Source organism: Apostichopus japonicus, chromosome 20 (genome assembly GCF_037975245.1).
Source record: "Apostichopus japonicus isolate 1M-3 chromosome 20, ASM3797524v1, whole genome shotgun sequence".
NCBI lineage: Eukaryota > Metazoa > Echinodermata > Holothuroidea > Aspidochirotida > Stichopodidae > Apostichopus > Apostichopus japonicus.
Window position 1 is genome coordinate 21,540,473 of NC_092580.1, and position 26,348 is coordinate 21,566,820.

At 37.2% G+C, this 26,348-nt stretch overlaps 1 protein-coding gene across 10 annotated transcripts in view; it reads left to right on the plus strand.

Moving 5' to 3' along the window:
* The window catches only part of LOC139961640 (membrane-associated guanylate kinase, WW and PDZ domain-containing protein 3-like), a 100,221-nt gene that overhangs the window by 46,718 nt on the left and 27,155 nt on the right, over positions 1-26,348 (plus strand). For 9 of the 10 annotated variants that reach the window (XM_071960980.1, XM_071960983.1, XM_071960982.1 and 6 more), the window contains 9 exons: positions 1,695-1,843; positions 4,108-4,165; positions 4,875-5,044; positions 8,463-8,654; positions 9,216-9,817; positions 10,116-10,281; positions 17,971-18,014; positions 20,464-20,494; positions 21,603-22,004. In XM_071960980.1, coding sequence (XP_071817081.1) covers positions 1,695-1,843; positions 4,108-4,165; positions 4,875-5,044; positions 8,463-8,654; positions 9,216-9,817; positions 10,116-10,281; positions 17,971-18,014; positions 20,464-20,494; positions 21,603-22,004 — 1,814 coding nt within the window. The remainder of the gene's footprint in view (positions 1-1,694; positions 1,844-4,107; positions 4,166-4,874; positions 5,045-8,462; positions 8,655-9,215; positions 9,818-10,115; positions 10,282-17,970; positions 18,015-20,463; positions 20,495-21,602; positions 22,005-26,348) is intronic. The other variant, XM_071960981.1, reaches the window with a different exon arrangement.

Genomic DNA, 26,348 nt, shown 5'->3' on the forward strand with positions numbered 1-26,348 from the left:
TTTTTGCTCTAAAAGAAGCAGCTTGGGACTCCTTATTGTTTTGACCTAAAGGCTGGTTTTTGTTCAGTTTTATCCTTAGTCTGTGAAAGCAATACAGTTGCGCAGTGTAGGACTTTTTCAATGTCACATAATTAAAATGAAAGAACACTGATGATTTGAAACACACTACCTTCATTTTTCAAATCCAGGGCAGTATTTATATGATTCTTTCGATTGTGAAGAGAGAAGTAATCAAATGTATAAAACCTTGCCAACTGACATCTGGTTTGTTTTACCATCCTTAAGGATACCATAAGGGTGGGGGGAAGGGGGGCAGGGGATATTGGTATGGGCTTCGAAAAAGTTTTACTCTATAGTTATTCCGTGTCCCTTTGGCTCCTCCCATGTTTCTTCACATTTCCTGCCAAAACAAAGTTCTAAAAGAATTTCCAAATGCCTTGTCTTTGCCCTGAATGGAACACACACCCAACCCGTCATTCATCATTACTTGTGATAGTGAAAGCGATAACTGCCATGAACAACCCTCCCTAAACAGCTGAGGGAAATAATATTTTTGCACTTGGGACCTTTTATGGATTGAATGTTCCTTCACACAGAAGGATGAAGGCTTGATCAAGTCTAAATATGACATCATCGAGCCACATTTGCTTCAAGTTGTTAATGTTTTGCTCTATTTATTACAAAGTTTATTTTCTGTTATGGAGATGGCTTTGGCAATTTTGCTAAAATTAAAGCTTTGAAGCTCTTTGCATGACCTAATGGTTGCATTGCTGTCAGTGTCAACTCTGTTAACATCCTACTTATAAATATATGACAAGAAAAACAAAGAGAAAGTAAAAGGTATCAGATCTTAGTGGCTCTATGACATCACAGATTTACAAAATGGCAGCACCCAGACACAACTCTTAAACTAGGATATCTCCCAAACTGAGGATTTTCTCAGAACTTTTGGGGGAGTTGTTCTTTACAAAGATCTCTGTTGTATAAATGAAACGCGATGGTTGGGTTTGCGGCCCCTTTTCACAGTTCCTTCTCAACCAGAGCCTACATAATGTGTATCACTAAATTTGCTAATTATTTTATAATTATAATTATATTATAATTATAACAGACAACATTTATTTATATATGATTATTATTTTTGAGGTAGACATCTGTTGGCTGTGGCATCTGTTTAGCATGGATACGACTAGGTTGACTTTATTCTACCGTGAACCGAACAGACCGTCCCCTTTTATGCAAATAATGGGTGCGATGCACAAATATAAAAATCGTTACCAGTTCATTGCACTAATTCAGTCATCGTATCACCGTTACAATGACGGAATTTCAATCCAACTTTCGAAACAACAGAGTGGAAGAGCAAACAAACTGAAAGAGTTGCCAGACTGCATTGAAATATATCTGAGGAACATTCTTGAAGTATTCAGTAAATTTAGAAGAGACGTGTCGATTATTTGAGGGCCTAGGTGCTGCGTCGGATAACAGAAATGAACAAGTCAAGAGCTGAAAATGTAGGTCATGTCAGGCAATATTTTATGCTTGATCAAGTCATTGAAAAACAGATGACTCCTTCCCGTTTGTTTTTTTTCTGTCAGTGGGTGTCGTTAATATGTTAAACTGCTCACAAAGTATGACAGGTAGTTTGTTACATATTTCTGTAAACGCCTCTCTCTTCCATCTGTTCGTCGTAGTCACGAGAGGGAAGTTACCCAATGGCACGATCCTCGAGATGAAAACCAGGACAGGGAGGGGGAGGAGGAAGAAGAAGAAAAGGAAAAGGAACAAGAAGAAGAAGAAGACGAGAAGAAATCTAAAGAGTCGGAAGATGCAGTCAGTCAAGGTAGAGTACGACTCACAAGTTTCAATCTTTGTTGCTGCACTCTGACAAGATTAAAAAGTCGGAATATGCAGTCAGTCAAGGTAGAGTACGACTCACAAGTTTCAATCTTTGTTGCTGCACTCTGACAAGATTAAAAAGTCGGAATATGCAGTCAGTCAAGGTAGAGTACGACTCACAAGTTTCAATCTTTGTTGCTGCACTCTGACAAGATTAAAAAGTCGGAATATGCAGTCAGTCAAGGTAGAGTACGACTCACAAGTTTCAATCTTTGTTGCTGCACTCAGACAAGATTGTAAAGTCGGAATATGCAGTCAGTCAAGGTAGAGTACGACTCACAAGTTTCAATCTTTGTTGCTGCACTCGGACAAGATTAAAAGTCGGAATATGCAGTCAGTCAAGGTAGAGTACGACTCACAAGTTTCAATCTTTGTTGCTGCACTCGGACAAGATTAAAAAGTCGGAATATGCAGTCAGTCAAGGTAGAGTACGACTCACAAGTTTCAATCTTTGTTGCTGCACTCTGACAAGATTAAAAAGTTGGAAGATTCAGTTAGTCAAGGCAGAGTAAGAATCACAAATCTTAATCTTTGTTGCTTCTCTCAGACAAGATTCAATCAACTGATTTAATGAGCTGTTACAGGGTAAAGTTCCTACTAACATATAAATATATAGCTACAGTGATCCCATATAGTTATCTGAAAACTATATGTCTGTCTGTATCTCTTTCTATCTGTTCACAAGTTTATGAAAATCATCTCTTACAGTTAATCATACCTACACAATGATCCGTTGGGGTGATGTGCCATTTTGGGGCTCAGACACTTGGAAGTTGTTAAACGATATGATCTTCAAAATGCCAATTTGCTGCTCCTTACAGTAGAAACAGATAGGGTGTTTGTACCCAAGATTGCTCCTGTCACTTGTTGCTTCATTGGTCATCCTGGGAATCCGACAACCAATCTCAGCACATTTGGAGTGGGGGGGGGGAGGGGTTTATTGTCTGAGAGTGGATGATCTCTATTAAACGTGGGGTATGATTACAGGGTGCTGCTGATGCATTAGAGGTGTCATCATCCAAGTTGGTTTAGAAAAATGACCTATTATCACTCTACATAGTTAGCATATTCAAAGTCTTTCAAAATTATTCAGTCTTTCAAAATATACTTTTACACATACCAGCAGGTCTGATACAGGGATTATATTGTCAAGTGTGTAGTCTGGCTTAAAGTGTCTGTAGGTATGTACTTAAACACTTACCAGCCAGTTAATAAATAATTCTTGTTTTGCATTTGCTTCATTTTCAAGGGGAGTGGTTGACATTTGTCAAAAAAGGGTAGAAATATGGGGAATACCCATTGACTGCAAAGGGTTAAAACATACCTACTACAATAGGACATGATTTTACTATGTATTACATGAAAGAAAAATACAAAGGTATAGACTATCAAAGTTAAACATGAAGGAGGGATTTCGTATCAATCCCAAATTGTCCCTACAAAGCCTCAAATTGCCCAGAGGTATTAATGTGACTATACTACAGTGTTGTATGACCTACACCACAATGTATAAATGTTACTCTCACTGTTATTATTAACCATTTACCGTGTTTTAGTTGTTTTTGTCACATCCTTTGTGGTTATGATGTTGCAATAGGAACACAGACTGAAGCATGCTTTCAACCAATATTTATGTCATAAGTTACATGTTTGTGCTTGCTTTGGCTTTATGGTCGCTTTTATAATGCTGAGCTGAAACTAACCAGGAATGCAATAGAAAAAAAAACACATAACAGACTAGTAAAAACTAGCACCCCCCCCAAAGAAAGATCATAATCATTGAATGAATGAATAACTACAATAAAAACTACAACAACAACAGCAAACCAGAGAGAGAGAGTTTATGGGACTGGAGTAAGGTCACAGTCAAATATGTAGGTCATAACTCTATAATGTCAAACCTGTGAAGTAGTTTTATTTTGACAACTGGTGATATAAACCCTTTCTTAATTTTAAGCTGAAAAGTGGCAGATTTAGTTTCTTGATTTGTCATGCATTATTTCAGGAAATATTTTGCAAGAAAATGAATCCCACTGCCACAACACAACTAGGTGCTCGGAACATATGAACATATTGTGATCTTTATGTACTGGTCTTTCCATGTGATGTAAGATAAGTACATGAATCGATGCTTTAGTTTAATTAACAACTCGGTGTTTAAGGCTAAGTCTGTTGTTCTCATTCAACCTTTTCATTGCTTTTTCACAGATTTACCCTACGGATGGGAGAGAATTAACGATCCACAGTATGGCACCTACTTCATAGAGTAAGTTACTTTTGGCTTCAGTTACTAAGAGGAATGAAATGATGACTTCACTATTTTGGCTGATACAATTTTAGAGATTAATTTTAACAAAAACAGGGTCGAGTTAGTAGATTTTGTTTACCGTTAATCATTCAGACATCCTGGATACACTTTTACATTTGTCAGATTGTCAGAACAAAGGTTATCAAACGTGTAAAGTAAGGCTAAATGAATTTACTATGTATTAAGCAGAAGTCCATTTGAAATAGCTGTGGGAAAAATTTTGATTGTCCAATGAAAAGGAAATCACAACATTCCACCGGACCTCCCATAAAAGTTAGCCACCACAGGGCCTATTCAGTGACCTACAAAGAGAGAAGGAAGGATAAAGAGCAAGAAGGAATGGTATCGTCAAAATTTCAGGTTACATATATTTTGTAGGAGGCATGTATTCTTGTTTTGGTCTGTAGTAACTCTGTGTAGAGCGTCCACATTTAAACAATGAGTAAAGAACATACGAGATGATAGTTGCGTCTCATCTATTCCAGGGTTAAGTCTCATCTATTCCAGGGTTAAGTGGAGGTACTGTATTTACAGCGCAGGATATAATATATATGGGGTCAGCGTTACTGAGTTAGACTCTACCAAACAGTCGTTCAGTCAATAGAACTTACTAATCTACTACATGGTCGATTACATGTATTCTATGTTCTGTCATTCCGAAAACCAGTCACGTCAACCGCAAGACCCAATACGACAGCCCTGTGAAGAATGGAACAGCGAACGGCCAGAAACCGGGGCCAAAGTTTCCCAAAACTATTTCACAGACTAGCGTCGAAGAAGTCAAGACACAGCCGTCCAAAGAAGCGTCGGAAAACGGTAGCTATTATACCACATCAGGTAGCTAAAAGCAAGGGGAGGGGGATTGGATTCCACCTCCTCCCCTGGTTGATGTTTTCTGCTTGGTGTGCTTTCTCTGTTTTCTGTCTAAAATGCTTTCATTACAAAATTAGCATATAGATCTGTTCAAAACATCTTTTTCCCAAGCATGAGTACTATACGTAAGGCTGATAAGGACTGCGGAACTGTGTCACACGTAAGTTTTAAAGCTGTGTAGTTTTACTTAACTCGAAAACATCCCTATTAGCACACCCATTCTAAGAATGCTTTTCAGTCAATAATGGTCTACTGCCACCCTCCCTAATCTAACTTTAACTTGGTATCAAAGAGTACCTTCTGTGCTTTCGCTTGCAAAATCCTTTATCTGATCGATTCGGTCTGAATCGAGTCTGTTTTGAACTACGATCCTTATCAGCTTATTGCTTGTCGAAGGGTTTTTCTGTTGGTAGGCTTAACTATGGTAATACATGCAAGGCTTATTAGAATTGCAGAACTGTGTTACATGTAATTTTGAGCTGTGCGGTGGTACCTTCACTCAAAATTACAGGAAGCACACGCTACCATCGCCCCCCCCCCCCCCCCCCCTTTCTGTTCATATTCTTTGCACTTTTGTCTAGCTTTGCATGGCTGTTATATAAATCCCCCCCCCCAAAAAAAAAAAAAGAAAAGCCCTTTTGGAAACTTTTCTGTCATGTAGCTGTCGAAATCATGAATGTGTGTTTTTGTAATTCATTGTGAATTCAATGCTTGCATCGGCGCAAAGGTTTAAAAGGAGACTTCTGATACTACACACGGTTGTAGTCTTGTCACAGATAACACTAACTTTGACTATGGTAAACAGCATTTTATTTGTTTTTACATCAAACACAGGGCTCTTCAATACTTGGCCCAACAAAAGCTCTTGCTATTGGTACCCTTCATGTTTTCAGAAGCCTCTTCCATCACTCAGTTCTCTTTCTATGTACTGAAATATTTCAAATGGTAGATTTTTTCAGTAACAAATTAATATCAGCACAATTCAAAGAGCTTTTTAATATATCTGGAAATCAACACATTTTATAGCACGAAAACAGCAGTGCTGCCCGGAATGTAAGATTTTGTCGCCAAAGGATTAAGTTTAATCCTGGATTACATTTTAATCGCATCATTGTTCTTGGAACACATTGTAAGCTATTATCTGGAACTGTTCCTTCAGTGTCCTTATACAAATGGCAGATTTATACCATTGTATCCTTAAAGGGCAGTTGGTCCCCACCCCCTCTCCCATTTTTCTAACCACGCATGGGGTATGTGCCGTACCTCTCCTCAAACTTTACAAAGCTCTGAACATATGAACAGATGGTGGGACATATCAATGAAACACATAGGATCATGTCTGTAATAAACGTTTTCATCACAGATCCTCTGTTTAACATCAGTTATTTACTATTTTACATTGTGGATGAAGAATAGAAAAGACATTGCGAAAATGTTAATTTCAGAAAATGCATCATTCATTAGTACATTACTAAGATTCAGAAAGAGTCAGTTGCCATGGAAATAGAGCTAGATAATTGGGTTTTCAGAAATCATTCATGAGCAAGATTATAACTTTCTATTATTGAGCAATTCCTCAAATGCATTGAACATTTTCTTGGGAAGCTGAGTAAAATCTTCATTCAGAGTCGATTGACTTTGTTTAAGACCTACCACAGTTTCCTATTGACTTTGTAAGACCTACCACGTTTTCATAGTGAAATAGTACGACCTACAGTGGTTTCCCATATGAAAGGTTTACCTGTACTCTTGATCAGACGGTTATTCAAAATTGCATTTTTGCTTTCTAAAGAAGCTGCTGAGTTGTCATACTGCCAGTCAAGATTTGACATGTTATTAGATATTTGATCAATTTAACGTCAGTGTCATTTGATGAAAAGTCTGCAGTTACTTGAATAATTTCTCAGTCTGTTCTCCCCAGAGTGGCAGGTCACACTAAGTTTCAATCCAATCTATGAATCTATAGCCTAAATAGAACGAACATTTTAAGCAATTCTGAGGTAGAAGTTGTATAAATGCATTTAGCTCTGGATTCTTGAAACAGCTAAACAGGAAACTGTAAGATATCATATCTCGATATTAGAAAGAAAAAAAATCCTTACTCCTAATTATAGAGATTTTGTATGGAAATGGAGGTGTTTGTTTTTAATTTGATATTAGATATTCTTAAGCCATGTGTTTGCATTGCCTCAAATTTAGAGAACTTGTTTAAGGACAGAACTGACAGTACACAACAGTTCATTCAGATTCTGGTCTTGAAATAAGAAATGACATGTTCAGTGTTTGATTTTCTTATTGCTCTGAAAATTGTAAATTTTGGGGATAAGATAATAATACAATATAATAAACATGTTAATGGCAAAATATGTTAATGGCAGACATTGTATCTTAGAGGCCCCTGGGTTTGAAGAAATGAATCCCTTTTCTTGACGGAATTTTACTGGGGGTTCGAACCACCAGTGCAAAAGAGAGTCTCGCTCTACAGCTAGTACAGTGTGCCAAGATTTTAATAATAAATTAAATTGCTGTTAGACCTTGTCTTGAATATACTCTTATTTGTTTCATTCGTTGCAACATTTTGATCAGCATAACTATGAATTCACATCGTAATGTCCGTTTCAAAGATGTATATAGCATGGAATATCTTATAATTTCTTGCATGCACAAATGTTACTGTTTGCTGAAATATAGCCCTATCTTGTGTTGTGTCTTTGTCTCATTATGCAATCAATGATATTTCTGGGGATATTTTTGCTGGAAAGCAGCCTCTCAGTATTTACAAAGGCAATGAAAGCAGCACTTTTGTGTTGAACCTGAAGATTGTGGCATGATGCAATATTTTGATTACAGTGGATTCATTAGCATAATAGACAGTTTCATTAGCATAAGAGAGAGTTTCATTTGCATAAGAGACATTTTTTGGGCATAAGAGACAGTTTCATTTACATAAGGGACAGTTTCATTTGCATAAGAGACATTTTTTTGGCATAAGGGACAGTTTCATTTCACTGCAGCTAGAAAATATGAGTTTTTTTTTTTCAGTGTCTTTTTCGTGGTAGTCCTCGTGTAAGTGAAAGAGAAGGGATGTACAAAATAATATCTTTTGAATTAAATGCATCTTTAGCTATGAAGTGAGAAAGTTGAGACATGGACCAAGGAAATGTAAAGACTATCATATCCTGATCGATTTGTGCTTAAAATCATTTCAGGACCTGTCAAGAAAATTGAGAATAGTGCAAAGACCTCCCACCCTATCAATGAATCTGTTCTCTCAACCAATCATCTTGGAGTAAGAAAAATAAGTAGAGATGTTTTAATACTTCTATGTTTTTTTGAGATTCAGATTTTGACCAAAACCTTCTTTCCTGTTTGCTATTTACAGAACAAGAATGGCACCATTTGTTTACCAACGATCCCGACAAGCTGAAGGGCAAGAGGTTGAGGACCAGCTTGTTCAAGAGCCGTCAGGGGTTTGGTTTCACCATAATAGGAGGAGATAAAGAAGATGAATTTCTCCAGATTAAGAGTATACTTCCAGATGGTCCGGCCTTCGAAGATGGGAAACTAGAGACAGGTACAGACAAAACAGTCAAACTTGTCAGCGTCTTCAAGATGATCGGGGGCGGAGGGAGGGCAAGGGGGCGAGGATAATCAAGATATGTATCATTATGCTATTTTGGTCTTCACATGTTGATTTAAAGAATGTACTGGTATTTGTTTAGTCTTGATTGTAAAATGTTGATGAGAAGCAAAAATTCAAATTGAATGCAAAGACGACACCACCTGAAGAAAATCTTGGAGGTAGTTCCTTATTTTCTTGTATTGAAAGGTCGTCACTGCATTCAAAACATATTTCAATATACTAGGATTAAAATGAAAAATGGAACATTTTTTGATAACTTAACTGGGAAAACTAATATCAAAGTTCTTAAGGGAGATAACTTGGCATGCTAGCACAGATTTGTACAAATTGCAGAAGATAACAGTTTTCTTGGCCTGTTTACCATCTTAAAATTTCGATGAAAGAAATTTTAAATCCTACGAGACAAGAGTCCATACTTTGTCAAGTATTATTTGCATATTCATATATGGGACTGGTTTGGACCAATCATGTGTACACGTTTTATACTTTCAGGTGACGTCCTCGTTTATGTCAATGACAGGAAAGTTCTTGGAAGTACTCACCAGGATGTCGTCACATTATTCCAAACGATCACACCGGGCGAAAAGGTCACTCTGGACGTCTGTCGTGGGTATCCGTTGCCCTTTGACCCCAGCGACCCAAACACAAATATCGTCACGACGTATGCCGTGGAACCGCCAAAGAGCCCCAAGGACTCCCAGGGTGACAAAGAAGGTCCATCCCCTCTCCCGGAAAGGCGGAATAACCGTAGTTCATCGGTGGTGGACTTAAAGAATCACCAAAACGGTAAGGAAGAAATGGAGCCGCTGGAAAACCGTCTCGGACAGGGAGAGGGACGGAGGCATGGACCGAGGAAGCGTAAAGACGAAAACAACCTAAAGCATTCGCATGCTAAGTCACTTCCGGACTTGACAAAGAAAGCGCAAATGGAAATGGAGAACAGGGCCAAAACCCCAACCCTCTCAATCAATCTGCCTTACTCTGGTGATCAGACACCACCCCACTTCCCTAAACCAGAAACAATTGTTGTTGAATTTGTGAAAGGACCAGATGGCTTTGGATTCACGGTGGCTGATAGTCCATACGGACAAAAGGTTAGTATTCTCTCTGGGGGAAAAAGAAATCTGTTGCTTCTATTTGAAGTTTGTAATACTTTTAAAGTGTGTTTTAACTTACCTTTTTTTCTCTTTTTATGTTATTTTTCATTTCTAACATTGTAAAACCTTATAGACCCTACTGTATCGAATCAATTTATATGTTTCTTGCTGTCAGTAACTAGTGCATGTCGTACAGGAAGGCTAGGCTACATACTCTTCATTCTACACGACTGAAATTCAACAACAAACCGGTCGCATAACGGCTATCCCTTCTTTAAATCTCTTCTCTTTATAGATCAAGCAAATTTTGGCCCCAGAAAGATGTAAAGACTTGCAAAAGGGAGACATCTTGGTTGAGATAAACAATGACAATATTCAGAGCCTAGCTCACACGGAGGTCGTCAAGAAGCTCAAGGAATGTCCACAAGGATCAAAAGCCAGGATTGTGGTACAAAGAGGAGGTAAGCGTCCCGTTTCCTTACGTTATTTTAAGTCTGATTCATGAATTATACTTACAGGCTCAATGGGTACCTTGTAGTCCGTATATATATATATATGTATACCACCTACTAAATTCTACCATGCAAAGGTTTCATTACATTATACATACAGGCCAGTGGGTACCATGTAGTCCGTATATATATATATATATATAAAACCATCTACTAAATGGTAACATGCAATGTTTCATTACATTATACATACAGGCCAATGGATACCATGTGGTCATATGTAGTCATATGTAGTCATATGTATGTCATACGTAGTCATATGTAGTCATTTGTATGTAGACAATATATGTATAAATGTAAAACCACGTTCTGAATGGTACCATGCAAATGTTTTATTACATTATACATACAGGCCAATGGATACCATGTAGTCTGTATATATATGTATACCACCTACTGAATGGTACCATGCAAATGTTTCATTACATTATACATACAGGCTCAATGCATACCATGTAGTTTTTATGTATATATGTATACCACCTACTGAATAGTATCATGCAAAAAGTTTCATTGTGGTAATGTGAATGTAGATTACCGGTCAGTTTAGAAAGATGGTTTAGGCCGCCAGGACTTTATTGGTTTTTTATCACTGATCTTCTCACTCCAATGCAACGGACCATCTCTGTATCGCTTTGCTCGTCCTCCCATATTACACCTGCAGTTTGCCCCTGGTCCTCTAACTAGTACTCGCTATGGCGTGAATTTTCTGTTGCTGCACCTGCCCTTTGGAAAGAACTCCCTATCCGTGTGCGTGATTCAAAAGACATCATAAAATGTTTCTTTCTTCTTCTTAGTGTTTCTATTTTCCTTTGTCAAGCGTTTAGAAACATTTTAGGCGCTATATAAATCTTATTTATTATTATTAAATTATTATTATTGTTTGTGATTGATAACATAATCAAGCTTTCAGATTTCATTAACTCTTCCCCCTCTATCTGCATTCCCTCATTGGTTTCTCAACATGTCATGCCTTGTACACTTTGATGTCTGATGGCTCATAGTTTTGTGTTTTTTGCTTCCTTTGCTTTGTTACTTGTTACATATATATGTAGACATTTTCCACCTGTGTTTTCATTATTAGCAACAAGACACACTGCTAAAAGTCAAAAGGTGACCATCCCTTTGCCATTTTAAACTGCTGTTCAGGAGTTGGTTAATGTAAAGAAGAGTATAAGCAGTGGATTGTTGTTTTAACTCTCTGATAAACGTTATGGTCTGACTTGTGCACTGGAAATGTCATTATCTCCTTCTTTGTAAGAATCATAGACATTTTGTTATGAATTCAAATGGAGAAGATTTTTTTAATACATAGCAGACATACCCCTCTGAGCCCCAACTGTGACTCCAACAGAACACACACAGTTGTAGTGTGTCAGTTTTATAACAGCATGATTCAGCAATAGTTTATTCTTTTGAAATCAGACCCATAAGAACAGTAAATGTTGGTTTATTTTGTAAATATTTATAGTCAGGCTACTGAACTTATTAGTATTCCAAGTGCAAATAATACGTCAGACATTATTGACGACATTGAATTTTTGACACGTTGGTCGAGTACTATAATGAACATAGCTTCCAAGTATATTGTCAGTGCTCACAGATTTGTGGAGCTATACATGTTAAAAGTTAAGTGAGAGTACAAAGCTGCCAATCATCTTCCAAACCGTAGGACAGAAAGTTCCCCCCCCCCCCCGAAAAAGGAGTTAATGTACAGTAACACTTGTGCCTGCAATTTTAAATATAATCTAGTTGCACTGCTGGTAAATATCTTATTTTCAGGGATAATAATCAAATTTGCAGTTGATTTTTCCTGGGACAGAATCGATCACTAACTTGCTTTATTTCAAAGATAATTGTCCTGTTTTGAGTTTATTTCCATAAAAGGAAGCCACGGTTTGTATCATGATTTTAGTCTTGTCCGTTAAATTTTTCAGTATGTTCAGTATTGTTGAGGATGCTCTTTAGCAGATGAAAGTGTTATTAGGTTCAATTGGGTTTGGCTCTGTGAAATTTCAATGTAAACTAGAAAAGGAAAGAATAATTTTTTTTTTACCAAGTACTGGATTCAAAAACAGTGACCTCAGGGTTAAAATCGCTGTTTTGAATCACCAAACAGTTCTCTGCTCCTTTGTAGTTTTGTCATAATGCCCCAGTCAGTTTCCTGTTGACCATTAATACTTACAATGTAACTGTGCAACTTGATAGCATTGTAACAACTTTAAGGGCTATGGTGTGTAACAGGGTTGTAGCTAGGATTTTGCAGGTTGCGGTTGAATTTTCTGGAGTGGCAGTTGCCTGCAAATTCCGCGTCGTGGGAGAGGGGTATAAGGGGAGGGGTGTCCTCCTCCCCTTTTGAAATTTTTTCCCTTATGGACAGTGCTCAGATGCAAAATAGTGACTTTTATGGCGATAATTTGAGGCATACTCATTCCACTACTTCAGACCATTATTTTGTGACACTATTTACTGAATTTTGTACCGGTCAATCAGAAGCGTGAGTGCCGGTCGGTATTAGAACTTTTTACTTGGAGTACCCGTTGGCAAACGTTAGTGCTGGCCAAGTCCGACCCGCACCTTCCGGCACAGCTACAACACTGGTGTGTAACATATATCATACTGCTAATTAAATATGCTGTGAAGTTCCCTTTGTAATTGCCACTAGCATGGCTTTATATTAAAAATTGATTAAACTATTTTCAATTCCATCTCCATAAAAGGAAGTGTTGGTACCATGATCCTATTGCCCCATGTGGAAGTTGTCAGTAGTTGGCAGTAAGGTGAGGGCATCAATCAGATGGCTTTTAATTGGTTTATTAATAGGAGAGAACTGAGCCACCAACATTGGAGATGTAAATATAGTGGAATATGGTCTCAGAATGTACATCAAAGAACTGTAGGCCTATCTACATAAATTTATACTTAGTAATAATAATAATAATTTTAATTAAATTTAGTAATTATTTAATATTCTAGCATAAAATCATGAATAAACTATATATGTCAGATGGATAGTTAATCAATTATTTGCATTTTTCTCAAAATGAGAAGATAGCAGCATGATTTTTGCCACCACCTCTCCTGCCCCCACCCCCTCCCACCCTAAACTTGGTGTGTTAATGGTGCATTAAGAAACATTTCCTTGCTCATACCAGCAGAGTTATAGCGAGCTTGTAAAATTTAGTGTCATCTTCCATCTGCCCCTTTGCAATCTACAAAATTGTTTATTCTTGTGCAGTGTTAGATGAATTATGAATCGTGATTCTACTCTCTGATCTGTTGGTGATGATTCCATCATTTTGTGGCATGAAGTCAAGTGGTATTCTAGGGGTCACTTTGTGTCATTATTTGTAATGTGAAAATTCTTCTTTGATTTTAATTAATCAAGTTCTCCACAGTTGTTAAGAACTATGATTGTGTGCTGTGGATTCTGTGCTGTTTATGGCACTATTGTTAAAGGCCTTTTATGAATCATGCAGGAATATACACAAAAGTTATGCTCTTCCTATCACACTGAGAAAGAAAGCATTTACTACTTAACTTTGGTCATATAGACAATGACATATCAACTAACATTTTTGTGTGATATGTTAGGTAAGCCACTTTGGATAATAACCGTCATTGTTTAGAAAATGTTCCTTTCTAGTGATCTCTCACATAACAATTTTGATATTATCCCTAGGATCAAAAAAGATTTTGATAAGGCAATTAGTCATAGTCTCCTGTCTAAGTTGTAGTTCAGAGGTAAATTTATGTTTAACTTACTGTGCATTCAGGGTTCCCCAGTGCATTCAGTTCCTAAATGCCGTGTTAGAGATACGTTCATTTCAAGATTATATGTTTTGCAGCGAAGAACTTGAAGTTCAGTTCAGTTAATATATTTCGCATATATACATAGACATACAAAACAGTGCAGTAATGGTATATACAGGATACTAGAAAAAACAAATGTTTATCTAAGCTAGTAACCCTAAAGAAAAAGAATGAAAATAACAGAACAAAGTAAGAAAGAAAAACAAAATGTACCAACAAAATTGACAATAATATCAATCACGGTACTTGGAAGTACCTTTGAAGTAACTAACAAGTGTGATGTCATAGATGCTTAAGTACAAAAGTCTTTGTGTGTTTTTCTTCCACATTTGAGAAAATCTACCCCCCCCCCCCCGCCCCACCCAAAAAATAAAGAACTGATCTAGAAGTTAGTTGCTATATAAATTCAATTAACTGGTAGTAAGGTTTCAGTATATTAAATTAGTAAGACTAAAAAGACAAAGATGCAAAACATAGCTGTTTGGCTGATGAATGATCAGAGTGTTGGGGTTGCATCAAGTTTACATCCACCATTCTCTAATAAACTTGATTTTAAAATGGTTCATTCTGTCAGTCAAAATAATAAGACATTTGTTGTTATGCACTTAGTGTTCACTCTATATCCCTGCAGTGACTGGAGTGTTTATCAATGTGAGGTTACAGTCTGTAAGATTGTATGTTCAAGTAGTTTGCTGATAGAAACTAAAAGATCCATGTTTATGCTACCCTCCAGTGAACAGTGAAACCAGAATGAATGGCTCAAAATCCAAGCTTCATTTTCAATATTATTCCATGGAGGTCACCAACTGAGTAAAGGTCATAGAGGTTGTAAGGAACCTGCTAACGGCCATCAAGAGGGGTCTAATATATCACCCCACAATGACATGGTTCCTCTGCAGGTGGTGGTAAATGATTCCCTTCAGAGGATAGGGTAGTCATAGCTAGTACATGCTGAAAGTTGAACAAGCCTCATTCACAGGATCAGCTTTGAGCCGTTACAGTGAAGGGTGTTGTAAATACCACTACTATGGTAGTGATTTTGGACAGAAGTCGTATAAATCCATGAATCTTACTGAATGTGTTTTGTTCTATGACAATTGTCAGCAAGGTTTAGCACATGCATACAACGATATTAAAGTTGCTGTGAAGCTTGATATGTTTACATCACGGATAGCATGGACTGGGTATAGTTCAGTGCCCAAATTTTGTTTATCATTTTCGAGAGCTCTGAAGTTTTTTCTCATTGAATACTATAGTTCCTGTGTACAAAAAACTGCTATGCGTCTTTACACATTGTGGAGCAACTTGACCATTTTGTCTACGTAGCATTTTGCGATGCGATACCGGATAAAGTCTTCCCTGATGGAAATATGTGATGGGAATCATTTATTTCATCAAATTGTAATTTAGAGAGGAAGAGTTTGTGAACTTGAATGTCTATTCAGAGAAAGATTTTGAGTTGGAACCATAGGCGCTGCATGGAATCTACACATACTCTCAATGCAGACATGTATTATGGTTATGGCTGGCAGATTTAGTGAAGAGTCTGAGTTGGTAAACCGGAATGATGTTGTTGAGTTCTAAGGTGTAGATTACCAGTTAGACTGTGAACAATTCGCCGCATAACGAGCAGACTTAACAAAATCTCTTGGATTGGGAAGTCGATGCTGGTGTCTATAGAAATATTCAGTTCTATCGGTAGATTACGTGTCTAATATTTGGCGTCCGTTTTTGTCGTGGAGGAATGAAATGCTGAAATTCAATTGGATAAACCAAGTGAAGAATGCACAACCTCAAGTTGACCATTCTTGGGGTTACTGTGGCAAGTGATTGAACATAAATCTGCATGTATACTTAATATAGGTTAATTAATTATGAATTATAAATTCAGTAATTTTGATAAGTTTACTTAAACTCTTTAAATGTGGGTCATTAACACGATTTGCCAAGTTTTGCTCCATTTAAAAATAAATAAACGAAAGATTTATTCCTGTATTAAAAAGTATATATAGTCAGAGAAATTCTTAACTCCATTAGTAGGTCTTGTTGTTGGTTGCAAAAGACTCCCACAACTGCTATGACCCACAACCTGCAACCTTTAACCTTGTTAATTGTAATGAGGATCTTAGTAATCTTCATATAGTGTAAATACTCTGTTGCAACCCACTACACTATCAGTTGAAATCTCAGTCAGTCGAGACAGTGGCGGAGCGTCCATACAGTCAGAGGGGGCGGATATCCCCCCCCCCCCTGACGGACTCAAATGGACTGCTGGCGCCCTTTTCAGCTTTTTACCACTTTTTACTTATTTGCGATTATTGACTTTTTTATTGCACTATCAAATACCTATTGACATTTGTAACATTTTGTTGGTGTAATTTTCTGACAAAATGGCGATGACACCTATTTATTCTTCGTTTATCTGCAAATTAGCAAGGCCCGGAAAGGGTCATTCCGGCGATCTACGGTGTATCTTTACTCAAAAAATTTGACCAACACCCCTAGCTCCGCCACTGAGTCGAGACCAATTTCCAATATGGTATTACAACTCTACTGCCCTCTCTCATCTTGTCGAAAATGCACAGTATGTAGAAATTGTCCAACGATACCCAAATGGTTGGTGGAAAGCTGTGGGTGTTGGTTATTCAGAAATAGGTACATTGGGTATTACTCAAAACCGTCAACTCATGAATCTAGGGGGATGATTGGGGTGGGAGGGTTAGAAACTGCCATGGTTTCCTAAATGTTTCTAATAATTTCATCCAGTATAAATCTCTTTTATTTTCCTACTCTGCTTGGAAACCCCATTACTATCAATCTTGCAGTCACCTTATTTGGTATTTCTATCTCTCTCTTCTTTTTTTTCTTAATCTTCGAAGTAATAAAGTCCAAAATCTCACCTATTAACGTCTGCATATTCTTGGTGATTGATTAGCTTTTTCCATCAAGATAAACACCGTCTGGTGAGAAGTGTCACACAGTCAGGAAAGACTTTTCAAGTAAAAGCAAGGAGTTTCTTTATTGAGTAGAGGAAATTGTCAAATGGTTAAGGTTACACAAACCCATTGTTACCCTGGCAACATTTGAACCCTATAGGTATCCCTTGGCCCCCTTGGTTATACCTGGTAGTTAAAAAAAAAAGAAGTGGAGTAGTTGTTTATAGGCAGGTTGGCTGTAAACTGCTTGCATTTCACTTCATTATTATGGGCATATATTTTAATGGGCGTCAGTGAGTTGTATGAGATCCATTGCATGTATACAGTCTGCGTTCAACTCTTCTCCTTGTCGCCGTCGGAATTATAAATAAGACATGGAATCTAAATCCAGGAAGGGTAAAAAGAAGTCAAGAAGAGGTATTAAAGAAAATTGTAAATTCAAGTAGCATTGTAAGAGAAAAATGTTGTAAATTGCTTTATAGAAATATTAAGCCAGATGGCTGATTTACCAATGTAAAGTGTTTTTCTTAAAGAGCTGGTACCCATCCACGAAGGAAAGAGGACCCTTTTCTTTCACAAGCGTAGGCAATAAAACACTTCAATAGTGCAATTGTTAGTGAGTTACTGAGTTCACTAATGATCGGACTGCAAACTGTTCAAAGAAACCGTTTTGGCAGTATAAAAAAATATGCATAGATATTTTAAAATATGTCTGTAAAGACATATGAAGAAGTTGGTGTGTGATTTTCAGCTTCCAAGGGGCAATTTTCTTTTCAGTTATTGCCAGCTCCAACCTTGAATGAACAAGAAAAGTCAGACTTGTTTGTATCGGTTTTATAGCAAATCTGAAGAATTTTTATCAAATTATTTTCTTTCGCTTCTCTTATAGGTTACATGAGGTCCTCTAAACCAAACCCAAGATCACCGCAAAGGGTAAGTTAATTATCAGTGGTTGGACTCTGATCTCTTATCAACATTCTTAACTTGTTTATTTTGCTTCACCAGTACAAGTGATATATAGGTGTGTCCTTAACATTTACACTTGGTTTTAAAAGCTTAAACTATATTTAAAGTGGAAGACACTGTTTGCCAATAGAAGGATTATTCACAATGCTGCTAGCAAGAAGAGCTGTGGGATGCATTCTCTTGAATGTTTTTTGTTTTCTCATGACAAATCTGACTTAGGTTCAAAAAGAAGGGTCATGACCTGGTCACACAAAAGTGGTAAATGAGGTGCTTGTCTGGTCTAGTGTGTATTGTGTTTATTGCTTTAAGTATTTCATGAAAAAAATTGCATTGTTCTGCAACACAAGTCACTTTGAATCACCCCATGTGAGGTGCGACAAATGCATTCTTTGAAATCGCTCAAGTGTTCCATTCTTGTGATTCCTGGCATTGCTTGCATATATAGCATGATGAGTTGGCAGGTGAAAGATTTTTCAAAGAAGTGGAAAAGGAAAAAGAAAAACCCCCCAAAAAACAAGACAGGTTAAGGTTAAAATACCATTAGCAATGACATTCTCCACTTATATCTTCGTGGAAGTTGATTTATGTTATCTCGTTATTTAAATTTGCAAGTCGCAGTGATTGACGGTGTGTGTGTGATTTTTGAATGCCAATAGGCTTACCGTAGTGTTTGTGTTTACCCAGTCTGGGATTGCCACCAGCTTCCTTCCCATAGGTCCAGACGATGTAAGAATGGTGAGTAGATCTCTCAATTAGATCAGGTAGAAATAGCCCATGAACTACAAGAAGTCCAAAGGTATGCTGTCAGTGTAAATAGGACCCTTTTCACGTCAATGAGGGTTTAATGGGTAGTAAATTGGTATCGGTATCGGGTAACGTAAATCAGGTTTATCATATATGAAGACGTTTACTCTGCTTTGAGGATCTGCTGACGAAGGAAAGATTTGTTTTGGATTGCCTAGATCAGTTATTCCTCGGACAAGTTTCTATTAAGAGTCTTAATTACGAGTCTTATTTTAAGTCTTATTTTTACCTATGACGGGTGGGATGTCTTCGATCGAAATGTGAAGGAATTCTAAATACAGCGTTGGTAAATTAAAGGAGCCTTGGTTTGTGGACTACCGAAGAAGATCAGCAAAATTACAAAAGAGAAATGCTAAGTTCTAGAAATTGTGTTTCTGAAAGATTTGTTTTGGTAGGAAGAAGGGGGAGGAAAAAAAAGGATTGAAGATGCGAAAAAGAAATGCTGTGAGCTAAGAAATGTGTGATTCAAGTTACTTTCCCTTAAGGAATGTAACTTGTAGAATTTTGAAAAAGAATGTCTGAAGATAGTTTTGATGATCCAAGATTCGGTCGCTCGATCCTGTACACTTTTCTACCAGAACCAAATAACAACATCACAGATGAGGAGGAGGTTGAAGGAGACTTGCTGGTGAGCTCAGAAGCAGAGTTGGTTGAAATAAGTCGTTACCAATCTATGGAGTGGGGGGGGGGGTTACCTTACTTCATATGAGAATAAACACCCTGACTACTACTGAAATGAAACCATTTGTAGATGTTTACAATTTGTCACTTCTATCCATTGACATCGCTCAGTGTCAATGTCTAGTCGGCGGAAAATTTGCCAAAGATATTGTTACTTCTTTCGTGGATATTTCATGATTTGGAAGAGATTTAATCAACAGTGGAACTCCTTAAGTATAGGACATATTTCTTTGTTATTCTTCTCCAGAGTCTCATAAAATTGGCTTGTTTTTGTCTGTAGCATTACTTTTCCTCATGCAAGACTAGGTTAGAACTGGTTGTAAAAGTATTCAATTGTACTGTTTGGGGAATAAATTACCCATGTCATAGTATTCACTTTATTTCAGCTCTGCAGCAAAACAATATCATGATATATACAGTGGCCCATACACTTAAGGTTTACCACGACATAAACAATCATTAGAGCATGTGTTATATGAACAGTTACAATACTTACACTACAACCGGCCCTACTTGTTCAGTGTTGCTTTCTTGCAAGTACAACATGTCCACCCTGACTGTATATATGAATGGATGGACCTCTGTAAGAGATTAACTTCCCATATAGGAGTAAATATGCTTTAAGTCTAATTCCATGCCATAGCTTAAACTAACGGCAGGCTAAAAAAAGGTACTCAAATTTTTTCCTTATAGAAATTCATACATGTGATTTTGTCACATACAAAACCCATCTTTTAAAAGTGTCCACTGATGTAACACTACAAGTGTTTATCACACTATGCAGCATGAGTACACAGTCTATACAAGGAATGTTTCATGTGACATATATACAAGACTATATAATATGGAAGTGCGTAGACTTAAGAAAAATTGCGGCATTCTTTGCTAGATGAGAGAATCCTTTCACAAATTTTCATTTCTTTCTGAACAGATTAACCAAGCTGGTCCACACAGTCCTGATGGTGAGTCTGTCCATCACTAACATTGTGATATTTTTTAATTAATATCTCTCTTCATTTTGCTAGGCTTTGAAAGGATTTAAAGGTGGTTTCATTTCAAATAGTTAATTTTTTGAAAATGTTAGGGTAGCCTTCTGAGGTCTATGTGTTTGCTTCTCCTAAAGCATTGATAATAATGTAGATCTGTGTACAATAAAGTGTTGTAAATCTTGCATTTGTGTTACAATTGGGTTATGTTGCATAGCAGTTTGTTCTATGTAATAACACAGGTCTGATAATGTTTACCTTGGGAGTCATCATATTCACAATCCTTTGAATCATTTGCATATGGAGGCATACAGTGACTGTGCATGACTTTGCATGACTTTTTATCAGGCATGGTAATGGTACCAAGACAAAAGGGTGTGTGGAAGCTATATAGCTGTATGTGGAGTTGTGCATTATGGAATGTAAATGGTGATAGATTCCTCATGCAATTGAAAAATGTTTTGTAATGGACCAAAGCACAAGTATGCAAAGTGCAGCCCGCAGGCAGCATTTGTCCCTGTGGCAAATTTTGGCCGTCTGAGAGAAGGTTTTTAAATCTCAATTCATGCGGCCTGCACGATCGTATGGCATGGTAAAGTATGACATATATATGTACACTTTGAGCAGTTTTATCTGTAAAGACCCAGGGCCTACTTGGGATAGAATGTATTTCGACGTAACAGATTGACAAACACATGTAAAACTTTCTGATCTTTTGTTTGACCATGAAAGAACTGGTACATCCTTAAGTTTTGTGGCCTGCCGATTGGGTAAAAATGTTTTTACTATCGCCCACAAACCCCCTAATGCCACTCTCACAAATGACACACAGCTGCTGCTAAACATCATTTTATTTGCTTATTCCTTCCTTATCTTAGTCACAAAAATGAAATAGACCATTTACCATTTGTGAACTCATTTCTTAGCTCTCCATATATATATTCTGAGGGATATCAAGTAGCTTAAAGTTTATCATGAGGTTTACAATATCTTCTTCACTCTGCCCCTCTCGACTTAGAAACTGTCTTAATTAACTAGGAATACGATCTTCTGTAACCTGTTTAATTGCTCTCTTTTCGTTTAGGCATTGGCTATCCTGACGAAAGGGGAGACCATAGGCATCCCCCTCACGACAGAAGGCCCCATAAGTACCAAAACGGCAAGGAACCATTCCAGAGAGATGCCCAGCGGCGGAGAAGTGAACCCCCTCCACGCTCTCATGATGGGTATCGTCCAGGGGCTGCCCCACATTCCCCTACTGGGCAAAACTCCCACTACAATCAGATGACAGATCATCTACCCCCCAACAGGGTGGACGGTTTTGAAGATGGAAATGATCGCATGAGGGGCAGGGCACCCCAAAGGGATCCCCGTGGTTACGAGCCTGATCGACACTCATTGGGAGGGGTGAGCTTGGATTCTCACCAGAAGAGGATGTATTATCAAGACAGGAGACAGCCACCCCATCTCAATAACCACCAGTATCGTAAGTTCATCTCTTCCCTCTCTCAGCAATTTTCTTTTCAAACTTTTTTTTGGCTTTTTAATACTTCTTTCTTTTATAGTTAGTTTTGTACCCAGTACTTCACCTTAACAGAATTTTTTTTTTTTTTTTTAATTCTTTCTTTTATAGTTAGTTTTGTACCCAGTACCTGACTTTAGACCTTAACAGAGATTGTTTTTTGGCATCAATACTCCACAAACTTATCAAAGATTACTCAAAATACGATTGTAATTTGATGAAACCAAGTGTTAGAATAAATTTAAAAGACCAAGTGATCCAATTTTAATATAGATCTGATCGGAAGAGTTTCCAAATCAGATTCGGTGTATCAATGTTGTTATACCTAAGATGAATCATTGTATATACAGGTCCATCTTATAATTACAAATCAAAACCACCCAACAGCTATATGTGCTGTTGCATATTTCTGCTGTATGTCTTGTTGACCATATATGGTGGAGTCATATATGGTGCACAAAGCAAATGAATCAGCCAGGGATACTATGTAACAGACTTTCCTTTCAGTTAATTCTCTACTCAGCATGAATACCGTCAGAAATTATCGTAGGCTTATTTAGACCTGTGTTCTCCTGCCAGGTTTGTGGGGATCGAGTGATACCCTGCCACTTTGAAAGAAGGGTCACAAAATGTGGGAAAGAGATCCCTCTGTTTACTCTTCCTTACAAGTGGTAACAATGATGTTTGGTTTCGATATCAAGTGTGGGATGACTATGGGCAGAGTGTCACTTACACATAGTCACAAGTACACACAGCCTTAGTTGGTTGCTAGCAAAGGAAAACGTGCTTACGTCGTGCAATAGATTCACAATGGATTACAAGCTAAGAAGTCTGAAGAAAAAATTGAACTTGTTTAGATGGATTCAAATATGGCAGTGTCACAGTTTTAGTGCAAGTTTTGTGGACCAGTAAAATGGAGCATAAATTCTAAGAAGAAATATTGCATTGTATAGTGGATATGTTTGGATGGATACTAAGAGGGTACTACCCATGTTGTGCTATATGTAGCAAATTTAAATTTGGTTTATTTTTACTCTTGCCTCTTTTGTACCATCCTGTTGGATATTTTTTCCTTTTGTTGAACTTTTCAACTCGACAAACCTTTTCTGAATTTCAGAGAAAATTTGTTTTGGTCTTGTTTTGTGCATCTTATCATGTCTAATCATTTGTGTCAAATGCAATCGTGAAAGTGGGTCACATTCTCGAAATAGATTTAAGTCCATTAAAAGCATAATGAGAGTAAGGTACAATACAGCCGAGCATTGAGTGTCCAATGAGATGTATGTACAAAAAAAGTATATCCACATATTTTGTTGCTATCGAAAATAACTCTGATGCACTTTTTGGAAATGTAGTATCGACTCTTCACTACCACTTGACAAAAAAAACCATATTTAATTACCAAGAACATAAAGAATGTTAGCATCAGTCTAGCGTTGTTTGTGAAAGATGTTATATAGATATATTACTCTGTTTTTAATATTTAGTTGGTTTTTGGAAGTTTTAATGGTATGCATGAGTGTTGGAGAGATAGTGGTATCCAGTAGTAACAGTACCCACAAAACAGTCAGTGTGCTAAAGGTATGGCACAACCTTAGATGCTTTAATGAAATATAAAACTATAAATACAGTAGCGTGATTTAAAAACCAGGTGAAATTTCAACCAGTCTATATATGAGAGTTCAATGTTATCAGTAATGATCTATTGCTATCTCGTACGGTATATGAGTCTGCGTATAGTTTTGGTGCCTAGGTAGTCGGCTACCAGTATATTTTTGTAGAAGAGCTACGCTAGTGTACAGGTTCTTCCTGTTTGGATGTGTGTGTGTGTGTTTGTTCTCAGAATTTTAGTATCCAAGCTTGAAATCTGTTAGAGTATGACAAATTTTTACCTCGGTTGGATTAGCCGCCGCTCTACGTTCCCTGCAGCGTAGGCAGACGGAATCGATGCGGAACTTACTTCCGGGCGTGATGTCATGCGCTTGATAGAGGCATCGAAGTTGTAAAGTTTGCAGTGTCAAAAGTTGAATTGATGTGTGCGCCAATGCCCACCCACCCCACCTCACCCCTTAACTCCTCCTTCCAACCAGGAATTCTTGAATTTGAATATATACCAGGATATTTATTTTATAAAGATCACAGGAAATGTTAAGTTTTTAACTTACTATCTTGGCAGGGTAACACAAACTCATGAACTGTTGTTACTTTGAATTTGACACAGACAGTCATTTGCAATTTTACAAGCCACTTGAATAAAATTAGAATTGATCTGAACTTGTAAAACTACTTTAAACTACCTTAAAACTACTTTAAAGCCACTTAAAAACTACTTTAAAGCATCAGAAGTTCTTATACATTAATATTACAGCTCATTATCTACCAAGTCTGCAAATAACTGTATTGTAGACCTCTCTGAGTAAAAAAAAACGAATTGGAATTTTTTTCTTCATAAAATTGTCTGCCCTTGTAAAGTACCCTCTAATTTGTACTTTGCTTTGTGTCCTTGTCAAGTATCTTTCAGAGATTTCCCGTTGTCAAAATGGTAATGATTTTACGATTATCCAGCAGAAAGTTTTCTGCCTCCTTCTGCTCCATTGCTTAATGTCTGTCAGTAGTACCAAGGCTTTCTGGACTAAACTATAAAATTTAAATCATAAAAAATTATAGAACAGCAAAAATAAAAACAATACACAGAATCCTTACCAGTGCTTTTAATAAATTAACTCTCTCGTGGGAATGATAATAAAAGTGATATACTCTCTGTTACATATCTTGTTGGTATTAAGTAGCTTTCCTGTGGGATGTACAGTATAGGTATATATGTGCTTTACTATGCAGTAATAATAGTTGTTGCAGGTCAGGGTAACTATCTGGTACATACACATGTATTCTAGCGATGATGTCATTCCGTGGTTTATGAGTCTGTGGGGAATCAGTGCCAAAGAAGCGGTGGAAACTTACATTTTAAGGCGACTTAAAATTTGAACCGATTTTGGCCGTAGAACTGTGACTGTAAACTATGTGCACAGAATCAAAGCAAAAAGAAATGTGCTATCATTGTACATAAAAATTGCCTTGCAGGGAATTGTTGGGAAAACGGAAACAGAACAAAAACCTTGCAATAATTGAATGATTCGAGGTCATAATTAAAACATTATCTAAAGCAGATGAGAACACCCTTCCGATTTGTGTGTCTTCTGATTTAGTGGATATTCTTACATTTGTCAGGACTAGGATTGCCCCTTGGGGGAAATCTCAGAGGGCTCATGACAGCTCTGAGCTGTACTGCTCAGTATTTGCATTACAGCCAACTATGGATATGGACCTGCAAGAAAGATGTGTGTTTAGATTGGGAAAGATGTGTTTAGATCGCAAGTGATGTGTTTAGATTGGTACCCCAAGGTGGAGACTACTATCATTGTTTATCTAACCCCAATATGTCTGCCATGGTTCAGGAGTTTTCTCAATAAGAAACACCAAATTTTAGTGCATCGTTGATCACTTGACAATTTATATGTGAGGTTCTAGTCACATGGATGGTTCAGACAATTAGCAGACCTCTCTTTGTTGTAACTTTGCTCGAATTAATTGAGACTTATTTCCTTTCAGTCTGTCCAAACTTTTGAATCATTTTGCTGACAGTTAATTACCTATGGGAACACCAGTGGTTTCGTTATTTCACTAACGAGGAGCGGATTTCCGTCGCATATTTCTGTGTGAGAATGATTTTTTCTGTTTTAGAACGATTTTGAACGGTACTATTTCCTATGGAATATTTGTTTGGTGATTTATTTTATAGGCTTTCTTGAAATGTGACAAATTTTGGTCAGACCACAAGCTAAACAAACATAATATATGTGGTGTTAGGCATGGCATTCAACTCTGTAGATTTCAGACTGTTGTAAGTGAAAGATGTTTTAAAGAGAGTGAATATTAACTGGTTGGTAGTGTCCTGGATGTTTCCTCAGTTCATATATACATTGTAATATGTGTGTTCTTAGCTTTGAGAAATTAGGATGGTATAGATGTAGGTCAAATATACGCAATATATTCACCTGGTGATAATGATGGTAACTGGAAAGTTTCTGAGCTTACGATCTCATGATTGGACAAACTGGTATAGAGGCTTTTGTTTGCTTTTGTGAGCGTGTAAGTTTGATGGTTTTTAAAAGATGCAGAGTGGGGAGAGTTTGTTACAATGAAATTAAAATTCTGGAGACTTGGAAAATTGTGCTAACTGAAACATTGATATCTGTGATAAACAAAATTCTCTGTCTTCTGAAAAGATTTCTGTTTACTATGATTCTC